At 45.5% G+C, this 17,872-nt stretch overlaps 1 protein-coding gene across 4 annotated transcripts; it reads left to right on the top strand.

Annotated features, from left to right (window-relative positions):
* Positions 1 to 733: 733 nt before the first annotated feature.
* On the top strand, positions 734 to 14,432 carry LOC143474317 (polycomb protein SCMH1-like). 4 transcript variants are annotated; one of them, XM_076971764.1, is made up of 17 exons: positions 734 to 842; positions 2,069 to 2,203; positions 2,910 to 2,959; positions 3,164 to 3,241; positions 3,530 to 3,600; positions 3,840 to 4,074; positions 4,463 to 4,551; positions 6,331 to 6,574; positions 8,936 to 9,189; positions 10,239 to 10,385; positions 10,510 to 10,636; positions 10,883 to 11,083; positions 11,308 to 11,475; positions 11,560 to 11,688; positions 11,889 to 12,023; positions 12,493 to 12,635; positions 13,641 to 14,432. In XM_076971764.1, exons 3-17 carry the CDS (start codon positions 2,935 to 2,937, stop codon positions 13,761 to 13,763), a joined length of 2,169 nt encoding a protein of 722 aa, XP_076827879.1. In that variant the 5' UTR covers positions 734 to 842; positions 2,069 to 2,203; positions 2,910 to 2,934; the 3' UTR covers positions 13,764 to 14,432. The 4 variants fall into 4 exon arrangements, with proteins under 4 accessions (XP_076827879.1, XP_076827876.1, XP_076827878.1 ...); XM_076971761.1 differs by having other exon boundaries at positions 6,328 to 6,574; XM_076971763.1 differs by lacking the exon at positions 734 to 842 and adding an exon at positions 1,489 to 1,762 and having other exon boundaries at positions 6,328 to 6,574.
* The last annotated feature ends 3,440 nt before the right edge of the window (positions 14,433 to 17,872 follow it).

Below are 17,872 nucleotides of genomic sequence, written 5' to 3'. Positions count from 1 at the left end.
TCGCGGATGACAACACTTTCTGTATGTTTATATGTCGCTTTTTATTTCACCTCAATGAATAGCGCATCAGAGAATAATTGTTCCATAGTAGATGTCCACATAATTGTAGAGGCGATTATAGCTACATAGACAACATAGTAGCACATTTTTACAAAAAAATTGTATTATATATTTTATTGATTAGTGTGGGATCAATCTGCCAAAATCTTAAAAAGAAATGCCCACAGAAGATATGTGGCAAGAACTCTCCACAACCAAGACCCACATTTTTTTACAGCTTGTCAGGCGAAAATGAGAAATATTTACCCTATCACAAATAGATCAAATTAAAGATGAATGGGCTCTGCTAGGCTCTACAGATACAGAGGTAAATGTTGTGCAATGTCCTTTTATTTTTAAATTTATCCATTGAAACTTTATGCAGAGGGAAATAAACTTTCCAGCTAACTTACATTCCATTGTGGGGAGGCTCGCTGCTTACTTGTAAACAACTTTGTTGTTTGTTTACCTAAACAATAAACTTTGGTCTGATTATAGCGCCTCTACTCCAAGGTGTCAACACTTCACTTACGTTTATCTCATTAAATGTTATTAACAGAAAACGAGGAACCCCCCCCCCCCACACACACACACACACACACACACACACACACACACTCGAGGGTCTTGCCAGGTAGTTGGATAGTTATCCAGGTAACTCACTCACGTTTACCAGAATGTGCGCTGCTGTGGGACGAGCCCCTTCACTCCCTCCCCTCACTCAAAACACACTACATCCGCACTACTAAACATGGCGGACTAACATCACATTAAACAAACATTAAACTATTCTTACGAACAAGGTAAATTATTTTGTTTACATGCATATGGTACTATTATTTCTATTATTTATTTATTTTTTGCATTACCTGGGTTTACAGACATATCTTTACTGTGGCTTTGAGGGGGGAAATACTATGGTAGCTACCCAGCTACAGTGGTACACTGATACTCAGGTGGCTAATCTTGGCGCTAAGTAAGCTAGCTAGCTAGTTGCTATAGTGATCTACAGTACTGTGGTTGTTAGCCCAGCTAGCTAGCTAGTTGCTATAGTGATCTACAGTACTGTCGTTGTTAGCTCAGCTAGCTAGCTAATGTCTATAGTGATCTACAGTACTGTGGTTGTTATCCCAGCTAGCTAGCTAGTTGCTATAGTGATCTACAGTACTGGCGTTAGCCCAGCTAGCTAGCTAGTTGCTATAGTGATCTACAGTACTGTGGTTGTTAGCCCAGCTAGCTAGCTAGTTGCTATAGTGATCTACAGTACTGTGGTTGTTAGCCCAGCTAGCTAGCTAGTTGCTATAGTGATCTACAGTACTGTGGTTGTTAGCCCAGCTAGCTAGCTAGTTGCTATAGTGATATACAGTACTGTGGTTGTTAGCCCAGCTAGTTAGCTAGTTGCTATAGTGATCTACAGTACTGTGGTTGTTAGCCCAGCTAGCTAGCTAGTTGCTATAGTGATCTACAGTACTGTGGTTGTTAGCCCAGCTAGCTAGCTAGTTGCTATAGTGATCTACAATACTGTGGTTGTTAGCCCAGCTAGCTAGCTAGTTGCTATAATGATTTACTGTACTGTGGTTGTTAGCCTAGCTAGCTAGCTAGCACTGCATGATAATGTCAGTCGAGTACCAGCACACGACAGTGATGCCCTGAACACTTCTGCGATGTCCGTTCGCTCTTTACGTGTGTGGTGAACAATAAAAGTGGCCGTTTAAAGCGGCAGGTAGGCGGGCAGGCAGCTAACCGCCCCGAGTCTTTAATCAACCCCCGAGTCGTGTGGTGCTAGTAGCATTAGCCCCACTCGGCTAGCTGCCGTCGCGGGTTACTGCTTTGATCCCTGTAGTGGAGCCTTTGGTCGCCTTTGGCTTTGTGCTCTGTTTTGACTGCTTGTTGCTTTATTTCTTTTCTTCTTTAACCTATTTTAGGTCGATTAAACGAGTCTAATAATTACTTAAAGCGTTTCTTTCTCAAGAAACTTCTGCTGCGTCCCGGGAAAATAACGTTGCTGTCATTTTCTTGGCGAGGGCAGAGAGGGAGGGACTGGTCGCCTGCGTGTGGACGCCATCCTCCTGGCGCAAAAAGGCGCACTTCTTTTGAAAGAGAGAGAAAAAACACACAGCAAACTGAAGGATCCGTATCCCCGAGACACTAATGCGGACCTGAGGTATTGTTCTGCACGCTCGTATCGTCTACCTGCTTCACGTGATTTGATATGTGTTTAATTAGCTGTAACGCCACGTTAGTGCTGCGTGATGTGTGTTTGTAAACAGGAGTGTTTAGATCTCTTCAGCCAGGACTAGTGTGTGTTTTTATTACTGTAGCTAGTGAAAGTGGGATTAGGGATTACCTAGGGTTAGCTAGATATGTTAGTATTGTATTGCTGTTTTCATAAATGGTCAAGGTTGCAGTTTTTTTTTAAGAAAAGCAATCTCGAGGTCGGCCACTTGACTCTGACCTGGAGGGTCACTTGCACGATGTCTGACCCCGACGACCTTTTTGTCACTTAAGCCAGATGAACAGTGGTTAAGAAAATGCTTGAGGCGTCTTTTTTAAAAACCAGTCCATCTGACGGTCCATCTAACAGCGAGACAGGGATGACAGCTGCTTGTGCTCCTTTGTTATTACTAGTGTCTGTGTCCCACACCCTTACCCCCTGCCTGGAGGACAGAAGATGCCCAATTTAGCTGACTAAATCATACAGAGAAACGTTTGGCACCACACAAGTAAAAGTAAACATAAACCAATAATATGGATTGGTCTTGATGTACAGTTATTTGTGATTAATGTTATCTAACTAGTTATTAGAGACAGGCTTGGTTTCAGTCTAGCATGGCTTATGCTTCACTGATTCTAGTTTATGTTCTTTAAAGAGAGAAGTGAAACTATTGCAGGATCATGAGAAAACCTGTGCCTTCGAAAGGTAAGGTCTTAATCTGACTCGTGGCATGCTTATAGTTCATAACACTCTATGCTGTTTACCAAAGCTCTATGTTATAAGTCAGATGAGCTTTGCTTAGTGAACAAGGTGTTTATTTTTGCAAAGAAAAATAACTAAATGTACTGTAGATTATGTGACGTTATAGTGAAACGTGTCTCTCTTTCTTGTATTTTTCCCTCTCATTAGCTATTGAGTGGAAAGATGGCAGGCGGGTCAAACATGCGCGGAGTGGACGGCCCTCGCGTGTTCCATCACAGTATCAAGGTACCTGGGAACTAATTCAAATCTGGTTTAAACCCATTTAGCCTATGCCTTCCTAAAAGGAGCACTGACAGTCTTGCTGTGACTCGCACAAACACTAAATGTTACAGAATTCCTGTTTAGGACTGAAAGTTGTCTTGTATATGATTTGTACCCTTATTATCACCCATGTCCGGACAACAGTACCGTACAGGTAAACTTTCAGTTGAGAGATTAAGGATAGAACGTATGTGTGCATGCTACTACACATTACCTGGTAAGGCTGAAAGATTTTTCCTTACTGTTCCATAGGGCACTTTAGTTGGGAGAAGTATTTAAAAGAAACTGGTGCCATAGCTGCACCTGGCCACTGTTTCAAACAGGTGAGCATCATTTTCTTCCTCACAAACACAACTCTGAAACAGACTTCTGCTCAGTAACCTTCAGCTCAATATGTGACAGGCACCGCCGGTTAATTTGGAACAATGTATGGGTGTATTCACTGATGATAGAACTTGGAAAAGGATTTGAATCATGGGGTGAAAGAAGTATCAGTACTGTGGCTGGGTAGTGTTGCAGTGAGGTTGGGGCAGGACTCTGAGCACACACCACTCCCCCACAGAGCACTACACCTCCAGTGAATGAGTTCAAGGCAGGGATGAAACTGGAGGCCCAGGACCCCAGGAACACCACGTCCACCTGCATCGCCACTGTGGTGGGGCTGACCGGCTCGCGCTTACGCCTGCGTCTCGACGGCAGTGACAACAAGAACGACTTCTGGCGATTGGTGGACTCCTCTGAGATCCAGCCCATCGGCAACTGTGAGAAGAATGGAGGCATGTTGCAGCCACCTCTGGGTAAGCAGGACACACACACACACACACACACACACCCACAGAAAACTGTGGCAAAAGCTAATTCAGCATCAGGGAGTATGATTTATTGAAAGATTTGACCAGAACTCAGTTTGTAATGTCTTCAACAGCCTCTGGATGTCCCTACTGATGAAGATTACAGAATCATGTTCTCTTATTATATTGTTTATTAATTGTCTTTCACGTCATGCATTTATATAGTATAGTATTATATAGTAATTAATTACTGAACATATGTTAGTAATTACAACATGTATATTTTAGGTCAAATCTTAAAGATGTAAACAGGATTAAGTGTTGCTTCTTGCCTGGTTTTGTTTAATGGGTTTAATTTCTGAGGTGATTTCTGAGTGGGAGTTTTGATCTCCAGGGTTCCGTCTGAATGCGTCATCATGGCCCATGTTCCTACTAAAAACACTGAATGGTGCTGAGATGGCCCCAGCACGCATCTTTCACAAGGTAACCACATATACATGCGAACCGGCACGTGCACACACCCAAACACACACACACACACACACACACACACACACGACGAATGGGGTGATAACTGTGGCACTGTGAATAATTATGGGAATAACATTTCCCTCACACATTGAGGGAAATGTGTGAGTTACCAGCAGACTACATAAAATGTGTAATCAGAGCAAAGTGCAGAAGTAAATGAACCACAGCTGCATTGGTAAAGTCAATTAGGTAAAAGACTCAGGTGAAACACATGTGAGTTCTCAAGTAAATCAATTAACAGACCAATCAAATGAGACATCCTTGGGAAAAGATTTGAGTCACACTGATTAAAAGGGAGAGGAAACCAACCAAACCACTTTTGCACTAAGGCAGAAAGTGCACAGATCAACATGATGAGAGGAAAGGAGAAATCTGAGGATATCAGGAAGAAGCTGGTTATAGCACATCAGTCTGGGGAAGGTGATAACTGCCTATCAGTCTGGGGAAACTACAAGACCATCCAAAAGATTCCAGCTCCATCCATCCACTATAAGACAAATCATTTACAAATGGAGGGACAGCCATCAAAACTTACACCAAGACACATCAGAAAAATAATAATTAAGGTAAAGGCCAAACCCACACATCACCTTCAGAGAGATGGAGACCTCTCTGGGAGCATCTGGGATAAAGATACATGCATCTACAATCAGGCGAAAAATCAATAGACATGTTGACAGTTGCTAGAAGGAAGCCTCAGCTGTCAAGAAAGAACAAAGATGCCAGTTAAAACTTGGCCAGAGAGCACTTGGACAAACCAGAGTCTTTCTGGAAGTATATTGTCTGGCAGATGAGTCCAAAATTGAATTATGTGGCCACAATTACAGGCACAATGTTGGGAGAAAAGTCAACACTGCATATAAAGAGAAGAACCTACATGGGACGGAAATGGATTATGCAACGAGATAATGACCCAAAATATTTCAGCAAAACTACCAAGAGAAAGAGAAAGAAGATGTGCACTCTGGATTGGGCCAGTCAACGTCCAGACCTCAATCCCATAGAAATGCTGTGGCAAGATCTGATGTGGGCGATACATGCCAGATGTTCCTTCAACATCTCAACTGTGGAGTTCTGCAAGGAGTGGACAAAAATCCCAGAAAGCATATGTGAGACACTCGTTTGTGGTTACAGAAGATGTTTGATTGAAGTAATGGCTGCAGAAGGAGGTGCCACAAGATACTAAGAGTTCACATACTGTTGCACTCGTCAGTTTTTTTGAGAGAGTTGAATACTTTTGTTGAATAAATAACGAAATGTATATCTTGTTTCTGTGTCCCATAATTGAAGGTTTGCTTTACAAATTGAGATTTGGATGTTCATTTCATAAGATTTTTAAAATTTCATTTTATTATTTTTTTTAGAAAACAGTGATCATCTTTGGGTGGTTCACAAAAAAGCAGCACTGCATTTCTGCCACTGAGTATTCTGAGCCTCTTTTTCTTATGTACCATTGAAATTAATGTTTAGAGCTAGCATCAATGCCAGCTCCTTGTGTCTTATTCTTATGTACCCATTTGTTAGTTCAGTGATGGAGACTATTTATCTTGTTATTAGTGCCAGTGCATTCGTATTTATAACAGGATTATTGAAATGTTTATGCATTTTTATTCATTTATTCATAAACTGAGGAAGACCTAACCTTTATTTGATTTGATCTTATGCTAGTTTTCACTCTGTCTCTCCATCCGTCCCTCTCACTGTCCCCCCATCTCTGGGGTCCCTCAGCAGGAACCCCCCTCACCGGAGCAGAACCGCTTCCAGGTCGGGATGAAGCTGGAGGCAGTGGACCGGAAGAACCCGCACTTCATCTGCCCTGCCACGGTGGGGGCCCTGCGGGGCGTGGAGGTGCTGGTCACCTTCGACGGCTGGCGGGGCGCTTTCGACTACTACTGCCGCTACGACTCCAGAGACATCTTCCCCGTGGGCTGGTGCGCGCTCACTGGAGACAACCTGCAGCCCCCGGGCACTAAAGGTGCTTCTCTCTCCTGCCGTGTATTCTCTCTCTCTCTCTCTCTCTCTCTCTCTCTCACTGTCACTGTCTCTTTTCTCTCTTTCTCTCCATTTCTGGGCCTGTACTTGTTATCTGATTCAGTGGTGCTTTTGCCAGTGTTTGGAAACAGAGCCTTTGCTTTTGTTCAGCGAACAGGCAGCATGTGAGCTGTGGTGCGACAACAAGACTTGTGGTTTTCATTCACTGTAGAAAACAAATGAGACAATCAGCTGTTGAACCTAACAGAAATGCCAACATAACATTTAGCTTAATCGTTTTGGGTACAGATGCAACATTTTTACAAATTACATCAGGTTAAAAACATTCGGGTGGAGATAAACACAGCGAAAAGCGACGGAGCCGCTCACAGGAGTGGAATGTGCTGCAGTGAATCTACAGCTGAGAGGGTGGAGCAGCTGAACTGTGTGTGCTGGTGAAACAGGGGCAAAGTGGGCCAGGGCCCAGGCCACTTGCAGACACTTGTGATCCCTTGGCATGAGCCCAGCTGGCCTGCTGGTGCTCGCAGAGCACTCCTTACCCGGCGGTGGGCCTCACGTTGGCGCCTGCCCGCCAGGGGGCTTCCAGCGGGAGAACGGAGCGGCGAGAAAAAAGACGTGAACTCAAGGGTTCCTGTTTCATGTGGGCATGGTGTGTGATGTCAGGGCAGGGAGGAGGAGACAGTAGGAGTGGCAAAACTGTTTGGGTGGGACTGTGGAGGAGAGGGTGAAAGAGAGGACAGTGAGTTTTCACCCAGGAGAGAGAGAGAGAAAGAGAGAGAGAGTGAGAGTGAGAGGGACTGAGACTTCATTACACTCATTGCATGCAGAAGGACTTCATGCCATTTTGGAAAGCTGTAGTTTTATTTGTGGTAAGCTGTGTACTGTTTTGTTTCATGCGCCTGGCTGTGTGTGACAGAATGTTAGTACAGATTTAATTCACACATTTGATCTGTGTGTGTGTGTGTGTGTGTGTGTGTGTGTGTGTGTGTGTGTGTGTGTGTGTGTGAGACGGGGCCCGTTGTGAGGGACAGATGGTAAGGGAGGCCTACAGACAGTTGATATGAGACATGCATTGGAACTGTGGTCAGACATTCACTTGAACAGCTTTGTGCCCACTGTTGGCACATTGTTGGCATCATGCTATCATAATCTCTCTTCAAGAGTAGCCTCTCTCTCTCTCTCTCTCACACACACACACACACACACACACACACACACACACACACACACACACACACACACACACACACACACACACACACACACACACACACACACACAGGGTGTCACCTTCTCTCAGATTGTTTTTCAAGGTCTTTTGAGAAAGGATCGAAACTGAGGGCAGGAAGGAAGTGTGTGGAGCCTGTAACACACACACACACACACACACGCACACACACCCCTGTGATACACACGTCGGTCCTATGTCAGAGCATATCACCAGCATGTGTGTGTCCTCGTCACTCTGGCTTGTGTGTACCTCTCCACTCCGTCTTAGCTTGGTCCGAACTACCAAGCTGGCTGCTTATACAGGTGTGTATAGCTCTTGCTTTGTGTCAGCAGAAAGATGTTTTGTGTTGTGCTGTGGAAGAGAGACAGGGGACTCTTGCAGGGCATATACCAGTCTTGGTTTGGTTTTGAGTGCAGTGTTCCTGATGTTAATGCCTGTGTAATTTTGCACAGCAATGCAGTGCTCAAGTAAACTGTTCTAAACGCTTCATAATTTTTCTTGAAGCTTGCTAACCTTGCTTGAGAAATAGTTCCTCCCTCTCTGTCTGTCTCTGTCCGTCTCTCTCTTTCTCTGTCTCTCCGTCTCATTCGCACATGCATGCACATACACTCACTCATGCTGTGCTGCTGGGGCCACTGGCAGCTGGAATGTGTAACACAACTCGTGCCTTTGTTCAGTGCCTCTAAAGCGAAATGGGTCACCACAGCTCTGAGAACAAAAGCCCTGTGATGCTGTTGTCTGTCCAGTGTTTGTTGTGGCCACTGCTGCTCTTATCACTCACACACGGTTTGTTCTGGAGTGTCAGTATTGTTTCTGCAGTTGAGCTAGAGGTTATGGATATTTTTCAAAGCCAGTACAGATATAAGTTCAAAAGTATTTGAATATTAAGTCCCAACCTTTTAAGCACTGGGCATATACAAGAGGGTTGTCGTGCATTTCTTGTCCTTATAAAATTGCAGTGCTCAAGGTGTACTGTGTTCACCTGGTGATAAAAGCCTAGTTTACTGTCCACAGAAGTCACAGTCTGCCAGTGGCAACACCCACAAAAGTATAGGAAGAGTTTTAAAAGCATCTGGTTGTCACGCTCCTTCTTCGTCTCTTCTTTGCCTTTAGTGGGGTTACTGAAGCCGTTGGGTACTCTAGGTACCCTGTCAGACGGCAGTGTGGAGAGCACCGGCTTGCACCCCACGCCCGGGAGGCCTCCAGCCCAGAAGGGACGGAAGCCCGGCCGCAGAAAAAGCAAATTGGCCAACCCCTGGACCCAGAAGGGCACCGCAGCCACCATGGAGCCCCAGGCAGGGCAGCCTGGAAAAGGACTAGACCCTGTTAAAATCCCCAAGAAGAGAGGTCCTAAGCCTGGGAGCAAGGTATGCCATGGGACAGGGTACACTATGAAGCAGGGTGCACCACAGGACAGGGCACACTCTGGGACACGGTACACCATGGAACAGGTTGTATCATGGGATAGGGTACACCATAAAATGGTGCACCACGGGACAGGGCACACTATAGGACAGGGTACACCATGGGACAGGGTACACCATAAAACGGTGCACCACGGGACAGGGCACACTATAGGACAGGGCACACTATAGGACAGGGCACACTATGGCACAGGGTAAACTATGAAGCAGGGTGCATCATGGGACAGGTTACACCCGGGACAGGGCACACTCTGGGACATGGTACACCATGATGCAGGGTGCACCATGGGACAGGGCACACCATAAAAATGTGCACCATGGGACAGGGCACACTATAGGACAGGGTACAATATGGGACAGGGCACACCATGGGACAAGGGTACACTATAGGACAGGGTACACCATGAAGCAGGGTGCATCATGAAGCAGGGTGCACCACGGGACAGGGCACACTATGGGACAGGGTGCGCCATGGGACAAGGGTACACTATAAGACGGTACACCATGAAGCAGGGTGCACCACCGGACAGGGCACACTATGGGACAGGGTGCACCATGGGACAGGACGCACTATAGGTCAGGGTATACCATGAAGCAGGGTGCACCATGGGACAGGGCACATTATAGGAGGGGGGGCCCCATGGAACAGGTTAAACTATGAAGCAGGGTGCACCATGGGACAGGGCACACTATGGAACAGGATACACCATGGGACAGGGTAAACTATGAAGCAGGGTGCACCATGGGACAGGGCATACTCTGAAGCGGGGTGCAGTGTGGAGTAGGATAAATCATGGAGCAGAAAGCAGCACGGAACAGGGTGCACCATGGGACATGAATCACCATGGAAAAGGATACACCATGGGACAGGGAGTGGGTACCGTTGATGCTTCACAACAAGGGAATCTCTACTTCACATTAATTCAGATGTGTCTCTTATGAGGATATTTCATTTTACAAAGACCTGTACATGTGTATTGTTTAACTTGTAGCTGGGCTGGGCTAAACGTGCTGCTTGGCTAGAAGGAGCGATGGCCGGTCCTGGCAGACCCCGAGGCCGACTGCCTGCCAACTGGGTCCAGAGCCAAACAGAACCCATCAAGATCCCAAAGAAGAGAGGCCCTAAACCCGGCAGCAAGGTCTCCCTCTCAAACCACCTTCCCTACCTTCTCTCTTTTTGACTTCTGCCTGTGTCTGTCATTATTTGGATCGTACCAGTAGCTGGTGAACCTAATGTGTGCGTGTGTCTCCTCCTATGAACAGAGGAAACCTCGTGTGGTGCCCGACCCTGTGCCCACCTCCCCCACCAGCAGCACTCCAGAGCCAGATACCAGCTCCGTGCCACTGGACAACGCCACCATCCCCAGCGCCGCCTTGCAGGCCCCCACAGGTATCGCCGTCATATCCAGTCTGAGGTCACACGTCCTGTAGTGAACCTTTAAAACCCGTCTACACCAGGAGTCATATTTATATGAGAAATTCAGTTAGATTCACATGAATAGATTTAGCCAGATGTCTTGTGCCATCCAGAGATTTGGTTGCACAGCTGAATTCGCCAGTCCACGCATTCTGAAAGAAGACAGCACGTTTCATTGTTCCCTCCCTCCCTCCCTCCCTATGCACTTGTGCACTCCAGTGTGCGTGTACATGAACAAACACGGTAAGGTGGGTCCTCACCTGGACTCGCGGCGGGTTCAGGCTCTGCCGGACCACTTCGGGCCAGGACGGGCCTCCTCGGTGCTGCAGCAGTGCGTGCAGGCCTGCGTGGACTCCGCCCACAACCAGGGCACCGTCTTCTCCTGCCTCAAACCGGGCCATGGCGGAGAGATCATCTCAGGTCAGCGCATGTCTACACACCCGTGTGTGCTCACACTCCACAGCTTCATCACGCCTACTGAGCGTGTTGTAATGTGTGCTGGGGTTCAGGTAGAGTGACTCCACACTCAGAAGTCCTTCCCACATCTTCATGCATGGCCGGTTGTGGAAGCCTTTCTGTTTACATCTGGTGCCCCGTGCCGCTCGGCTGCTCCAACACAGATCTCCCGCTCTTCCACCAAACAGCGCACTTTGAACAGAAGCAGCACACCCTGACGCTGCCGGCGGTGAACAGCGTGACGTACGTCCTGCGCTTCCTCGAGAAGCTCTGCCACAACCTGCACTGCGACCCGCTGTTTGGGAGCCAGCCCGTGTCCCAGGGAGGCGTGCACTACGAGAGCAGCGCGTACGCAGGTCCGTATGCGTTCGGGTGGCGCTCAGGTGACGGCACCTGTGCCTGTATACGTACGTCTTTAACGTTTGCCCCCCGTCTGTCAGAGAGGAGGAGCTTGGCGGAGTGCCCTAGTTCAGGACCAGGGCGAGGAACCAAGAGGTTCACCCAGGACTCCTGCAGCAGCAGCCCGCTGCCCCACAAAATGTCCAGGAGCCTTCGCCTCTCCTCTGAAGGTACCACGGCCTTAGCATTCAATAATGGAGCTGCAACACTGAGATGTTTGGATTTGGGTATACATTACCTGAGCTGAAGCACTTTTACCTCAGGATATTCTGAATGTGTGTGTGTGTGTGTGTGTGTGTGTGTGTGTGTGTGTGTGTGTGTGTGTGTGTGTGTGTGTGTGGATGACATTGTGTGTGTGTGTGCTCAACAGAGCCCTTTCTGTTGGAGAATGGAGGCTCAGAGCACTCTGAGAAAACCCCCCTGTCCCCCAGTAAGAGTCTGGGTCTGCACCCTCACACACAGGGCTGCCGCTCACCTGGCCAGCTGCATCGCTTGGGCTCTGCAGGTGCGCTAGCACACACACACAAACACACACACACATACACATACATACACAGTCATGCAGGCCCTGATCCTGATAGTGCTTCTGTAGTTTTGTCTCTTTGAACTGAGAACATGTCAGTGATCTGGATTCGGATTTGCATCACTTGTACGTCACAGCATAATTGTATCAATTGTATTAACACTGGTTTCACTCACTTCTGCATACATTTTGGTGTTTGCATGTGGATTTCATAATACACCGCTTTTTGTTCCTGGTTTCACATGATTGTGTTGAAACACATGGATCATATGACAGGTCCATTTTGCCTAATATTAGCAAGTGTGGGCTTTCTGCCCTGCTGTGGTTTATAAAAGGATATAAGCAAAGGGAATTAAGCCAATTTAAATCAGTATTTCATGATAGGCTTTTGTGAATGTTACATAGCTGACATTTATCTGAGTGGACAGTTGTGATTGGCTCTCATGTGCAGGTTCAGAGCGCTTCCTGAACGCCAGGGACAGCCCCCGGCCCAGCGGCCATGACCCGAACCTGTGGACAGTGGAGGACGTGATGCAGTTCATCAGAGACTTGGATCCTCAGCTGGGCCCGCACGCAGACCTCTTCCGCAAGCACGTACGTTAAGGATCAGAGTAGAAAATAGAGAGAAAAGAGAGCAGATGAATATTGTATCAGATGAATCTCTGTTCTGTTCATCTTGGATTCCGTAGCTGTTCAAAATGGTCCACTAATCACTATTCACTGCATGGTCTAATCAGGAGCACTGTATATCTCACCTTTATAGGGAACAGAGTTTGTGATAATGCAAATGATTTAATACACTAACATTTCACAGATTTGGTAATCACCCCAAGAGACTCTTTTTTTATATATATCATCAATAGCATCCCAACTTCTCCCATCTTAGCTCTGCTTGGCGACCTTACCTCTCTACCAATGCCTAAATATCTGCAAACATTCATTCTCATTTCTATAACAGTGGCTAAAAAGAGTATTTTACTTAACTGGAAAGACAGAACAAAATTATCAGTAAATCACTGGTATAATCTGTTAACGGGAATACTCAATTACCATAAAAGATAACATTAATTATTACAACAATATTCGGTCCCCATTTTTGCAGTTCATCCAGAGCTGATCCCTCCTTTTGTTACTTGCTTATCTATCCGTTTAATTAATTATTTTTCTTGCTCAGTTCCAATTAACCCCCCCCCCCCCGTTTGTTGTTCTGTTTTGTTGTATGTGTGTTTATTTGTTTATTCTGCAACAACCCCTTTCCCCAGCACTATTCTGTATTCGTGACCCAGTTTTTGTGCAAAAAACACTATTACACTATTTAGGTGGGACCCAGTGAATCCCTTGATGTTCTAGCTATATTTGCAGGTGCATTACAAAATACAGTAGTTGATGGTTCCACAAATGCACATTAATCTCTAAACCATTAAAGACTTGTGGCTGTAGAGAGCAAAGTAGATGCTAATATGAGTTTACCACTGTGTGGCCTCTCAGTCCCGCGCATGTGGGCAAATTTAGAGTATGCACTTGTACTTTTATGCACTTTACTGGTCTGAATATATTGCATGACTTGACCCAGTCTCTGTTGCTATTGGCCGGTTTCAGGAGATTGACGGGAAGGCTCTGCTCTTGCTGCGCAGCGACGTGATGATGAAATACATGGGCCTGAAGCTTGGCCCCGCCCTCAAGCTGACCTTCCACATCGACAGACTCAAGCAGGGGCGCTGATCCTGGCGGCCACAGCCGTCTCCTCACACCCACTCGTACCCCAGCCGAGCACAGGACAAGCTCGCGCCTACCGAAGCATACTGTAGCAGCGGTCCTCGGGCCGCCAGTCTGGCCCATCCTCCAGTCGCCTCATCTGACGTGACCTGCTCATCTGTCCGTGTCCTCGTCCATTACACAGTGTAGCACAGACCGCCCCGTTTCCACGAGGGGGCCCATTAATTCATGCTCAGTTCTCTCCAAGGTGTTTAGTCTGGAATGTCCTTTGTGTTTTTAAACCAGGGCCTTGTGTTGCTGGATCTGAGACATGGGAACTGTATCCAGGTCATTTCTGGGCCTCTGTTTTTTAAACGTATCTTTTTATTTCCCATGACTTTTATAGCCCCAGTCAACAAGGGCTTGAACAGCTTTTTTCAGGTAAACACTAGATCTCCCCTTTGGGATTGGTTCTGATTGATGTCTCTGTCAGAGACATTTTGTTGTACCTAATACTGTATTTTATACATAACACCTAACCTGCAGTTACTGCCATGATAAACAACTTGTGTTTTGTATTGTTTTAATGTTTACACTGTGTTATTTGTACTTTTTTATTTTTTATACAATATTGTTAGAGTTCATACGTTCTGAGTGTTACACTCAGTATGGCTCAAATAAAATAAATCTTCTGTAGTCTTTTTCCTACACTATTCTTCCTGACTCAGATAATATAACACTAATACTGCTAAAAACAAACAGAAATGGGAAAACATGTTTTAGGTGTAGGGAACAAGCATAAGGCCTTAAACTAGACCTCTGTTCACTGGACTCAATATTTCTGACTGTAGAACGCGTCACGCTATCTTGCAAGCTGATCTTTAGAGCACTATGCAGTTAATCATAGCTAACGAATGTTAAACATGAAGTCTCCTTATGGGTTTTTCATCAGTTGTTCTTCATCAATAGTAAGGTATAGTCAAAGGCCTTAAAATGAAATAAGATTATAAAGTATATATGCAAACATTTTTATGTTTAAAAAATCACCCCTATAATTAGGCTACTTGTAAATATGAGAATAACGATCACTCTTCATAAGCAACAAAGGTGCTCATTTCTATTTTCATTGCTAACCTTGTCTAACGCAAATTTAGCAAGTTAGCTGTATAAGCCCCTAGCTATCTGTCTAGATGAGGTATGGTACAGATGCACTTACAATTGAACGTTTAAGCCACAGACCCTATGGTTTAAACAGAGACTTATGCAAAGCTGCTTGATGGTCCAGTAATAAGGATTTAATTTATTTGCTTGTTTATTTATGTATTTATTTATTGAGCTAAATTCGACTTAGATTCACAGGAAATTTAATTTTAAAATATAGAACTAAAAATCCTGATCATCAAAAATATGTTGTGTGTGTGAACGTACTAAAATTCACCAACCTGATTTTTACTTGCAAATTAGCACAAGGGGGCAGCAAATTGTTGTCTGAGAGGTTCTGGTGCACAGTCACTGGCTTTGAAACGTTCTGAGTTACGCACAAGTGTACAAACATATCACAGTACAAAAAAGTCTATTTACGTAGTTTTGATGAATACCCATCATATCACACCTTGGATCCGTTCTGACTTTGCCCAGTACTCTGTTGTGTAAGCATTTGCATTGTGCCATTAGAGTTCTGCTGTTGCATCAAATCCCAAACCTCCAGTACCAGTGGTACCAGTGCCCTCCTGTGTGGATGTTTGATTGGACGTCTCTCTGCAAGCACTGCGTGTTTGGGCATTATATCATCTCTGCCCATATGGCTATGTTACAGTTGGGAACATCAAGTGTTTAATGACACATACCTTTTTACATGGAGGAAATAACATAACATAGTATCAATATAATTAATACTAACACTGTTATACTTGCTACTTGCATTAGTCTGAATGCAATTTCAGATTTAGTTCATTTCTAGACCAGATGTTTCCTTGCATACGCTCTTCATGTGAGCCCTATGTTTGATGTTGACACGATCGTGCACATAGGCTGCAAAGAGACACAACATACTGTAAATCTTGCCACATCCTCACAGCAAACAGGAAATAACCTCTAAAAACTCAGTTAACTGATCTAACCCACAGCGTGCACCCTGTAGTAATTCATGAGTGTTGTGTGTTTCACTTTCATCTCCCACGGCGAGACCAAGTGGAAGACCTCTTGTCCAGAATGTTCCACGACGTCGTTGCTTTGAATATTGTGATGCAAGGCCAGTTGTTGCCTTCCCATCATATTTCTCAGCTGTGATCAGCATACGAAATGTCAGTAAAGTCCTAGCAAAGATCTGAGTCATTGAAATACTTCAGCTGAGAGAGATAAACAGCAAGGGAACCTCATGAAAATACATATTCAACAGTCACTTTATTGGAAACACAATAATTATTTGTTGTTATGCATTATTAAACTACACCTTGTGTGCTCTTTAAGTACATGTAAGAGGAATGTTATCTGGGTATTTCCGGGTGGTGTGCCAATCTCAGCACAGCAGTGACACTGATGTGTGTAAACCTCGTGCCCCACTGCTGGTCCTGACACACTCATAGCAGCACACCGCCCACTACTGTGTCACAACCATGACAGTGTTACTGCTGTGCTGGGAATGGGCCGTCACCTAAATAAAATCTGGTGAGCGGTGCACCCAGGGTCAGAAACTGACCAATGCAGAAGACGCTAATAAAGTGTATAGTGAGTGTGGCCCTGGTTACATAGATTTATATAGTAACACTAGGGTAGAAACTCTAGGGTAAAATTGAACCTGTGTTTTATGTAGTGAAGTGCATTTTTAAGTTCACCGCAAACTGTATTTACATGATCAGATTCATTTCTAACAATCTCCGAATGAAGCCCTGCAGGGAGGTGCAGCTTGACCCGGCCAACACGGTGCGGTTCTCCCCAGCCCAGGAGCCTCTGCTCGGTCCGAATACAGTCAGGAACTCCATCCAGGAGGGCAGTACCGGTCCTTTGGGCTTCAGCCAATCCCTGCCAGCTGAACTGCGACAGGCTGGTTTTCCGCACACAGGTGCTGCTGCAAATCTCATCTGAGCTTCCAAGAGGCCTCCATGGCCTTGGTGGAACCACAGTGCTGCACGTCAGATGTCAGCACGATCAAGCCCCATCATGCCCACTCAATCTGCTCGGCTGTAGCCTGCCAAAGCAGCACGCTGGAGCTTCTAGTGTTGTGCTCAGGAGACATTTGGAGTGTGAACCTTTCCGCTAGCCTGCTCTCAGTACGCAACCAGCAACGGCCCCTTATGTCCAGAACCCAGAATCTTGCTGTGCTCAGAGCTGTCTGTTGGTCAGATTAAGCCATGAATGAGCTTAGAGCCAGACCTGTGGAGACACAGCAGAGAGGCACACACACACACACACACACACACACACACACACACAAATAAACAAACAAACACTGCCACTCCTATCTCACCTGTTCTAGCTGGCCAGACTGAGGGTTATGCTTCACAGAGGAAAAATTAATAATTTATACATTGCCCTTAACATCAAAGGCCCTACAGCAAAAAACAGAGAATGGAGAGAATCTCGAGTCACTCAAGTCCCCACTCTCTATGCCATGGCCTTCTGTTATGATATGCTTTAAATGGCCAACATGCAGGATAATGAGCCAACATTATCATGCTGGTTAGAAAACTATATAATCATTGCTAATGAAAACGTACCATTATTTGTAGAAGGTTAGCCAACCTGAACCTGACGTTCAACTGCTCAGTCATTTGTGTGACCACTGAAGCACTATTGCAGTCAGAAAGTTGATCATTTAAAACCAGTTTCTTACATTCATACTTAGTGACTTCTACACAATTTCTTCTGAGTGAGAGATCAGCATAATGAAATCTTTTCCCACAAGATTTCCCACAGCTGAATTTATTTTCCTCAGCTAAAGCAGAGCGTGTTCATGCATGTATACAGGCCATGCCTAAACATGTATTAGCAGAAAGCACCGTTAACCATATGTGAGCCTCAGGTGACGTCATCTACCTGTTATCTTACTTGTTTAGCAATGTGTTTTCCTGCTAAATTATTAAAAATAGCAATTCACTAATTGCCAACAAACTGAATTTAGTGAGATAAATAAGATG

The sequence above is a fragment of the Brachyhypopomus gauderio genome, chromosome 13 (assembly GCF_052324685.1).
Source record: "Brachyhypopomus gauderio isolate BG-103 chromosome 13, BGAUD_0.2, whole genome shotgun sequence".
In the NCBI taxonomy this organism is placed as follows: domain Eukaryota; kingdom Metazoa; phylum Chordata; class Actinopteri; order Gymnotiformes; family Hypopomidae; genus Brachyhypopomus; species Brachyhypopomus gauderio.
This window is presented reverse-complemented; position numbering and strand designations above follow the sequence as displayed.